The 9530-nt window shown below is 46.0% G+C and overlaps 2 protein-coding genes across 6 annotated transcripts in view; both read left to right on the top strand.

Annotated features, from left to right (window-relative positions):
* Positions 1 to 9530, top strand: part of HIP1R (huntingtin interacting protein 1 related) — a 297989-nt gene that overhangs the window by 167393 nt on the left and 121066 nt on the right. The gene's annotated exons all lie outside the window — the stretch shown is intronic.
* Positions 2861 to 8133, top strand: ARL6IP4 (ADP ribosylation factor like GTPase 6 interacting protein 4). Of its 4 annotated transcripts, none has more exons than XM_053368328.1 (6): positions 2876 to 3168; positions 4404 to 4618; positions 5371 to 5733; positions 6053 to 6170; positions 7162 to 7231; positions 7780 to 8133. In XM_053368328.1, exons 2-6 carry the CDS (start codon positions 4414 to 4416, stop codon positions 7834 to 7836), a joined length of 813 nt encoding a protein of 270 aa, XP_053224303.1. In that variant the 5' UTR covers positions 2876 to 3168; positions 4404 to 4413; the 3' UTR covers positions 7837 to 8133. The 4 variants fall into 4 exon arrangements, with proteins under 4 accessions (XP_053224306.1, XP_053224303.1, XP_053224305.1 ...); XM_053368330.1 differs by having other exon boundaries at positions 2877 to 3168; positions 4404 to 4626; positions 5391 to 5733; XM_053368329.1 differs by having other exon boundaries at positions 2877 to 3168; positions 4404 to 4626; positions 5385 to 5733.

Below are 9530 nucleotides of genomic sequence, written 5' to 3'. Positions count from 1 at the left end.
GTGTTCCAACTGCTGCAAATCACTGACTTCTTCCAGCCTTGCATCAGTGGAACTACATGAAATAAAAAGTGGGACTGTGGCTAGTGCAAACAGACCTACAGACCACAGGTTGCTGACTAGGAAGATGATGCCAACTTACTTCGCTTGCCAATTATGCTGGAGCTAAATTCCTGATGTACAATTCATTTTGAATTTGCCATATTTTGGAGGGGCTTATGTTAGACAAGATGCAGGCAGCGACGAGCGCTGGAAGTGCAAAATGGGAAACAGAAGCCTATCATGTGCGTGGTGAGAAAGGGAGTTGAGCTCTTTGCTGTGTTCCAGGGAAAGGTGGTTGCAGGGGTGCACTGTAGCCAACAGTGTGCTACATGAGGATTGGAGCCTATGCTGATGGCTAGATGTCTTCTGTGACTTACAGTTGACAGTCACCATGTGAAAGGGTCAGTAATAATCTCTTACTCTCCCCTCCGCCTCCTATCAAGCTGATAGCTCTTACAATTGCAATTATCTCCAACCTTAAAAAACATCATTTTATTTTCAATTCATTTCCAACTGTCTACCTTGATTTCCCAGCAAACTAATTTCATACAATTTCCAATTCAGAGGCCAGCTTACAGCTGTCTTTGGTTGGTGCAAGCCTCTAGATGCAATCAAATGTCCACTTTGAAAATTAATCTGCACACATTTATTAATGCAAAAGTAACCTTCTGATGAAAGGAGGCAAAAGAATCTCCAACACCATTCATTTCCCTGTGAATGGGATGAGAGAATGGTTGTGTGTTTTGAAATGTCGGTGTTCTGAGTCAATTATATTTTTGTCTAGCTCTATTCTGTCAAAATCACATGTGGCCATTACAGTGGTGTAAAATAAAGGGTGTAGGAGATGAAATGATTGTTGCCTTTTCATTGTTTAAGGATGTTTTGTTAAGACTTTTGATTCAACACACTTATTTCAATATACAGTTGTACCTTGGTTTTCAAACTTAATCCATTCCAGAAGTCTGTTCTGAAACCAAAGCGTTCTTAAACCAAGACGTGCTTTCCCATAGCAGCAGGGGACTCAATTTACAAATGGAAGACACTCAACAGGAAGCGAAACATGTTCTGCATGCAAGGCAAAGTTCACAAACCAAAACACCTACTTCCGGGTTTGCAGTGTTCTTAATCCAAGTTGTTCATAAACAAAGCTGTTCTTAAACCAAGGTCCCACTATATAAGCGTCAATAGACTGACCTTTTAAATAGGAAGCTACTCTTTATGTTTCTAAGCAATTTTTTACCTTTCAATTAATTCACCAATTTTATAATGGCTCTTAGTACCATTAAATAATGCCTTACAGTGGTACCTTGGTTTATGAACTTAATCCGTTCTGGAGTCTGGTCTTAAACCAAAGTAGTCTTAAACCAAGGCAGGCTTTCCCATAGAAAGTAAAGGAAAACGGATTAATCCGACTATGAAAAACAATCCCTAAAACAGCAATTTTACATAGATTTTACCATCAAACGAGACCACTGATCCATAAAACGACAGCAATAGACCAGGCTGCAATCTACTACCCAGTATATAAACCCTTACCCTGCCCATGCCATCCTGTGAGGGAATGCCACGCCAGTCACTTCTTGTCAGCAAAGCTCAGGTGCTGACAGGAGGAGAAGCAGGCATAGAGAGAGAACCGTTAGCAGCGGAAGGCAGAGAGGAGAGGGAGAGCAGCTGTAATCTGAGCGCATTAAGCAAGGGGGGGGGGGGAAACCAAGGTGCCAACAAAATTCTGTTTTATTTTTTAGCTATGCTAGAAAGACCAAAGCAGGTTGCAAAGAATTTCATTTTATTTTTTAAGTGGCAGCAACACTCCTGAATCGCCCTCCCTCTCTGCAGCAGCTGGAGGGATAACCCTAACATACAGTAAGTCATATAAAACTTGTCAATAAATAATAGTCAATTATATTTTTGTCCAGCTCTATTCTGTCAAAATCACATCTGGCCATGACAATTGTTAATATGCTGTTTTCAACAATAATACAGAGTTCTTTCACCAACCCACCGGGGTACAGTTTGACATGCATGGAAGTTATAGCATATTTTCATTAAAGTCAAGGGTAAGATAATGGTACAGAATATAAATTCTATTTTGTTGCGTTTTGTGTGGAAGAAATAAGAAAACTGAAGAAGCAGGACCCAAATATTCACTGTTTGTATAAGAGCTGGACTAATTAAAGGTTGCAATCCTATATACACTTTCATGGTGCATGCCTCCGAGTAGACATACTATACCTTAAGAGTGTACTGTACAAAATCATTATAGTAAAGCCTTTGTGGTTAAGAGTGTTAAACAGAGATGGAGCAGGTTTTGTTTTGTTTGCTTATTTAGCGTTCAAATCCAGGCTTGAACCGCTCCTGACTCTAAGTCTGCTGCCAGATTCTGGGCTATGCTCAGCCTAACCAACCTTACAGTATTGTTGTGAGGATAAAAAAGTGTGTTGCCTCGAGTTCTGTGATGAAAAGGTGGGATAAAAATGTAATAAGCAACTCCTAAATGCATGTTTTGCCAATTGTTAATGGATTATATTGCTGCATTTTTAATAATATTTATTTTAAAAGATGCACGCTCCACCTTCTGATCTAAACTGATCCCACAAAGTGGTTTACCATTTTATTTTTTGCTTCTTTTTATGATTATTGTTCTTGAACGCCACTTTGGATATTTTTGAACAAACACGTACAGAACACAAAAGGAGAATTTTTCCCCTTAAAAATTGAAAGAAAGGAAACGGGGATCCTCGATCTTCGGCTCCGCTCCCCCGATTTTTTTGGTTGCCGGGATCCCCTGGGCCACTCGGCACCCTCCAGATGTTGGCCTGACCTCTCGCCACTCGCTCCCGGGGCCGAGCGAAGCGGGAGCCCAACAACCCAGCGCTGCTTCAAGGTACGGGGTTTTCGGGAGGCCGGGAACTAAGATGCTCGACCTCAGTGTTCCCCGCCGGACACTTCATGGCGACGGACGAGGCGAGGACAGGAAGTGGCCGAGGAAACTCGAAAGAGTTGCTGGGGGCCCCGCTCGGTTTCCGGGGCTTCAGAGGCGCAGCCCAGCCCTAGAAGGCCAGCCTCTGCAACGACGCTTCTCCGCGCCCCGCGCCGCGTTCCCTCGGGGCGAGGCCCGGACCCGGCAGGGTGAGTCCGGCGGGACGGGGCGAAATTGGTTCCGCAAAGATTCTGGCGAGCAGGCACCCAGTGCGCATGCGCGTTGGCTGCCTGGCGGAGCCCTTATCTGGCAGGCGGCGGGGCGGGGCTTAGAAAGAGGACGGGGGAGACGGAGCGCCGGGATTGGGTGGAAAGGCTTTGAAGGACAGCAGAAACCGCGCGGGTTTTCTTAAAAGGGTCAACGCGCGGCTGGGTGTTAAAGGGGCCGAAGTGTGTGTGCGCGCGCAGGTATCTAGATGCACGAATTGTACAGAGCAACGTTAACACAGATTTGTGTTCCCGGAGTGGCTTATTATTATTATTAAGATTTGTTAGTCACTTAATTTTGCCCAAGGCAGCCCAAAGCGACTTACAAAGTAGTAGGGAATAAAAAGTACAGTTACAATGAAGAAGAGTATCAGGCAAACCTACTACAGCCAAATAAAACGATAAACTGAAACGGCAACAGCCAGTTTAAAGAAGACAATAAAATCAAACTGCTCTTGAGTTACAAAAAAGAGGGTTGTGCACTAGAAATTATCCAAAGCTAATGATGAATGAATTATTGTGGTTATTTTATTTTTACATTTCCTCTAGTCAACTGAGGGGAGAAGTTGTTGCCCTGAGAGAAACAGCCCTGGCTGCTGAGCTCCAAGGCTGCTTTAATCTGAGGAAGGTTGCCAAGTTTTAAAAACAAAAAAACCTGACCCCCATTGTGGCTCATGAAAGGCTAGCAAAGATATTGTGTTAGGATGTAGGGCAGGGATGTGGCCCTCCAGTTCTTGTTGGACACCAGCTCCCATCAGCCCCAGCCGGCGTGGTCAGGGATGGTGGGAGCTTCAGGAGGGCCACAGCTTCTCCCTCCTTTCATTTTAAAGAATGAACCACTTGGCATAGAATTGACCCATAGAACTTTCAGGGTCTTGCAGTAACCTGTAGCCCCAATGCCTAAGGAAGGATTAGATGACTACATGCCGTGGCTTCGCATCTGAATAGGCCAAAGTGCAGTCCTTGGCTCTGAGAGCAGCTCTCCTGGGGACTAGCAACATGGATGGGATGCTGCTATTTTGCAAACCTTGCAAGATCAAATTTCCCTAACCATGACCTTTCTGAATGGACATTTACTTCTGGCTGGTTTGAAACTTGAGTAAGACTGAGTGTGATCTTCAAGGGTAGGATGGTCATAGGTAGCCAAGCAAGTAAATAGATCTCCTTGTTTGGAACAGACTTGAGAGTATGATGGCTCACAGCCAGGCGAGGAAAAGGTTTCGGAGCAGGAGCCGAAGCGACTCCCAGAGCAGGCGAGATGTGGAGGAGAAGGAGAAGGAAAGGAGGAAAAGCAGCAGAGAATCTCAGGGGAGGATGAGGAGTTTGTCTCCTGCCAGCAAAAGAGGATCTGAGCCCCCAAGGGTCCGGATGGGCTCAGCCTCCAGCAAAGAAGGTAAGGATGTGGGAGGGGGTGTCAGCTGCTTCTGAAGCAATGGCCTAAGAAATGCAGAACTCTGATCTCTCAATGGGGTAGCATTTGCCAGTGTTGGCCAGTAGTGCAGTTTCCTGGGGGAGCTATTGTCACTTTCTGCTCATTGAGGCTGCCCTCCGCACCTTCCACCATAGTCCCCTTGTTTGCTTAGGATGAGACACTTGTGTAGAATGCAGCCTGCAGAGCAGAGTATTTCTCCTGTGGTTATTTTTTTTTTAAAATTATCACTTCTTTTGCTTTCATAGAACTTCCCACCAGAACCATCAGGGCTTGAAACGTTGCCTTCTTAAGCTTTGTCCCTCAAGCGAGTGATGGCTGCACACTGACAGCTGCCTTTTGTAACATCTTTGTCTTAAAATCAGTGCCTCTGATTATATCATTTGTTGGGCACTGACTTCAGAGCCACATCTATGCAGCAGATTCAAACCATATTCATGGATTAGAAATATGTCCTGGCTGCCCCAACCCCAGGCAAAGAATCCCATGGAGACACTAGACTAGTTGCCTCCCCAACCCCAGTTACAATACCTAGGTTATTCTTGGAGGTGAAGCCACAGCAATTAAGCCAATCAACAAGTTCCAGTTCTGGGTTCTGTCCAGGGCTGGAAAAGAGAATTCCCTCAGTTTTTTTCTCCCTTTGGGTAACAGTTCTGGTGATGTATTGCAACATGATAGATATTCCCTGGTGACTTCTGATTGATGCTGGGTTCCAGTGAAAAAGAAGAAGAAGAAGAAGAAGGAGAAGGAGAAGAAGAAGAAAAGGAGAAGAGGCAGCAGCAGCAGCAGCTCCTCCTCCGAGACCAGCTCCTTATCTTCAGGATCGTCCTCCTCTTCCGATTCCTCTCCAGATGTGTCAGGTGACGATGAATCCAACCGCAAAAGGAGGAAGCAGAGCAAGAAGAAGCTAAGCAAAGAGAAAGATAAAAAGCAAAAGAAGAAGAGGAAGAGGAAAACCAAGAAGAAAGCAAAGAATAAATCAAAGGGGAGGGAGAAAGAGGGAGCAACGAAGGGGGAGGCACTCCCTGGCCCTTCCCTGGACCAGTGGCAGAAAGAGACCCTCGGAGACTCTGGGCCAGGTAAGATCCTCCCCCAGGCAAGGTAGGATTGGCAAACAATAACAACACTGTTGGTTAATGAGTGGCAAAATGAATGTTGCAGTTTTGCAATAGTGACCTTAATTAGATACATTTTCTGTAAGTTTGTTTATTACTAGATGGATTTTTAAAAAACCATTACTAAGCTATTTGTACTTTTAACTGATAGTGCAGTGATTTTTGAACACACTGGAGGAGCCTTTTTTCTGTGGGATTGAACAGCAAAAATGCTCTCCCTACCAGTGGTAATACCAGAGCTATTGGTGAGACCACTGTTTTCTGACTTGGGTCTGCCTCTCAGCCCTGACAGATGAGCAGAAATCCCGCATCCAAGCAATGAAGCCCATGACGAAAGAGGAGTGGGACGCTCGGCAGAGTGTGATAAGGAGAGTCGTTGACCCTGAAACAGGAAGAACAAGGTGTGTTTGGGGGGGGGGGTTGTCACTCGAAGATCGTCACTAAGTTAAATTTATGTAGACCCTCTGGGTTTTCTCTCCTGTATCTGCATTTTCCTCTGAAACGACCACATAGTTCAGTTTCTTTACAGAGCTCTTTGTATTTTCTGTTCTTAAGTTCCTTCATTGGCAGTTTATTTTTGCAAATGCTGACCCCGATTAATAGTATCATTTTAAAAGCACCACACACAGAGCTTTTACACTTTCTTTTATTTTCCCCTTGCAACATCACCATGTGCTCAGTCACTGTTGGTCCCATCTTACAAATGGGGAACTGGACTGTGATAAAGCGAGTGGGCACAAGCCATGCTCTTCAGCTTATGAACCATTTCTTCCTAAACTTAAAAGCCCCTAATGTAGGGAAGGTGCTCCAGACTTGCGGTTATGTTGTGTCCCCTTTTCTGCACCGTTCACTGGATCCCTTTGGGGTTTGTTCCAAGTGTGGCTGCGCCATAGACAGAAGTGCATCATGACACTGGTAGCTATGGATTGTATACAGCCTTAGTCAGAGAAGACCATTTGAAATGTGACAGTTATGGTTTTTCTCTGAGTAGAACTTTGTTGAATACAGCCCTGCTTTTAATCCTACCCCTCATAAGCTCTAGCTTGGAATTTGCTTTTTCTGTTGCAGCTGAGTTGGCATTCTTTGTGGCTGGCCCCACTGCAGCAAGGCGATCCCTACATTCTCACATTCTTAACTATGGGAGGCAGCTTCATACTGGCCAGACCACTGGTCCTCTTGGCCCAGTATTGTCTACACTGACTGGCAGAGGCTCTCCAGTGTTTGGGGCATAGGACATTCCCATCCCTTCCTGGAGATGTAGTTGGGGGTTGAGTCAGGGACCTTCTGCATGCAAAGCAGGGAGCTATGGCCCCCTCTGTTGATATGAAGGGCATATAGACATCTACTGTTTGTGCAAGTTGGCCAGGACTACAATCTGAGTTTCAATTCCAGACTTATTAAAGGTGATGGAGAGGTCCTTGAGGAGATCGTTACTAAGGAGAGGCATAAAGAAATTAACAAGGTATGTGGCTGTTTATTATTGCAGAATCTAACGGATGTAATCTGGCAACTATAGACTTGAGTATTTAGAGGACAAGGCTGGGCTTTGTAGGCTGGGTTTTGTTTATAATTGTTCAGTGGCTTATTAATTCCCCTAAAGTGGTTCCACTGACTTCAGTGTCATAGAATCATAGAACTGTAGAGTTGGAAGGGATCCTGAGGGTTATCTCAACATGCAGTCCCCCATCCAATTTGAAACCATACCAGACCCTGCTTAGCTTTGGAAATATGCTAGCAGTTTTCTTGCTAAAAGAGAGAATAAGCTGACTTTTGGGTTGCTGAGACTTTCCCATGTAGGTCCTCTTTGCCTTTGTTTCCATCAGTTTGTAGATCAATACTTTTTCATATCCTAGATGAGAACTTCCTTCCTTCCTTCCTTCCTTCCTTCCTTCGAAGCCTGCAGAGTGTGGGGACATTGATGCTGTTCCCCTTAAAAGAGTAGAACTTCAGAAACTGCACCAAAGACTGATACGATTTGCAGACCTTTAACGCATCTACCTTCGTTCACAGCAAGCCACGCGGGGAGATGGCCTTTCCTTCCAGGCGAGGACGGGGATGCTGCAGTGATAACAGGATGGTCTTCAGAGATGGTTTTATTCCCAGCTGCAGAAGCTTTGCCGAAACCAGGCACTGCACTCCCCACACCCAACACCCGTCCCCATGGAATTTGCATGCCAGTGCCATCAGGACTGAGAACTGCTGGGGCAGGAAGATGCCCAGATTCATCAGCTCCTAGTACAAATCCTTCTGTTTTGCAGTTCTCCCCTGTGAGGCTTTCCAGTTGCTGCCTCCAGCTTGTTTCCTCATCAAGGCACCTCCCTTAGCAGTGAAAATAATTATCCCAAAGCAAAAGGGAAGTGAGCAAAAACAAAGACCTGGAAAGGAAAGCGACGGAAGTCTGACAACAAATGCTGTGGAGATCTTTTATCGCTCTGCCTGCCTCCAAGGCAGATGGACCAAGTGCAAACTGGGCTGGAGGCTTCTGGTTTTGATCCTGCTTGCCTCTATCCTGTGTGGGAGGGGACATTTTTCTAAAGCTCAGCCCATCTACTTCCCAGCTGGCTTCAGGGTGTCTAGGCTCTGAAACCTCAACATCAAGGGGCGAGGAAGCAGCTAGGGTGCATCTCTAAATCCGCTGTCCTAAGAAGGCGGTAGGAGGAGCACCAGCAGCTGCAACCTGTCTCCTGCTGCTCAAGGCCGAGGGAGTTTCATGCTCTTGGGTTCTGCTGGGAAGAATTAGAGCAGGGTAAGGGCGTGCAGTTCTCACACAGGTCCACTCTTGCTGCGCCCCACTTCTAGCATCTCTGGCTGAGCAGCATCTGCTCAGGTGTGGGGCTTGACAAGGTGGCTGGTCAGCCATGTTCTGCTGCTACCTCACCTTTTCTTGTCCTGTAGCCTGACACAACGCAGCCTCTGCTTAAGGGCAGAAGGGCACCTTAGTGGTGAGATATGGATCGCACTTCAGGCTGTTCTGGTTTCCAACTTCACACTTACACCTAACTAATATAGGAAAAGGAATGCATTGAGGCTTCCTTAACAGGTCCACATGGTAACACTTTTCTGCTGCAGCGTTAGCTAGATAGGATGCATTAAGCTCTGGATTCTGAAAAGTGCTGACACCTGCTGTGTTCACGGGAAATTCAAAGCCTTGACCCTTTAAGGGTGCCACACAATTTGCTTCCTTGCTAGAGGGCCCTTGTGTGTCCTTGTGCCAACAGCTATGCAATTGGCAAGCATGTCATCCTTTCAGGAGCGACTCTGTCCATGCTGCTTTGCTTTGTTTCCAGGCTCCATTTGGGCAGATTATATATTTGGTGTATCTCTGTATGCCAGGGGTAGCCAAATGTTTTTGGCCCGAGTGCCAAACATTGCCAATCCTCTGAGGGTTGCATGCCTGTGACACACCACACACACACATACACAATCACACAGGTACACAAAACATCTCCATCACTATGATGGTTATTTCCTTAATGAAGCACTGGGCTAGGTGGAGAGGTTTAAATCTCTGTTCTCAGGGCAACACTGTGGTAGGATTGTTGCAGAGGTTTAAACTGTGCATGGTACTGGCACAAGCAATTGATTAAGGGGGGCACGAGAGAGGCTACAGTGCCAAAAATGTCGGGGGGGGGCAGGAGGAGAAACCTGCTGATTCTGCCAGCGACCCTTAGAGCAACAGTGTCGTTGCTGGGACGGTAGACCTCACACCCACCCCTTTCCTTAGAGGTACGGTAAGGGACTTGATAAGCAAGTCTCCTGAG

The sequence above is a fragment of the Podarcis raffonei genome, chromosome 16 (assembly GCF_027172205.1).
Source record: "Podarcis raffonei isolate rPodRaf1 chromosome 16, rPodRaf1.pri, whole genome shotgun sequence".
Classification (NCBI taxonomy): Eukaryota; Metazoa; Chordata; class Lepidosauria; order Squamata; family Lacertidae; genus Podarcis; species Podarcis raffonei.
The sequence above is the reverse complement of the archived record's forward strand: the minus strand, read 5'-3'. Positions and strand labels throughout refer to the sequence as shown.

Bases quoted from the DNA above. Each gene is read 5' to 3' on its own strand.
- ARL6IP4 (XM_053368328.1), top strand. From the start codon at position 4,414: ATGATGGCTCACAGCCAGGCGAGGAAAAGGTTTCGGAGCAGGAGCCGA. The intron at 4,619-5,370 runs GTAAGGATGTGG...GCTGGGTTCCAG, and splicing joins CTCAGCCTCCAGCAAAGAAG to TGAAAAAGAAGAAGAAGAAG. The intron at 7,232-7,779 runs GTATGTGGCTGT...CTTCGTTCACAG, and splicing joins GGCATAAAGAAATTAACAAG to CAAGCCACGCGGGGAGATGG.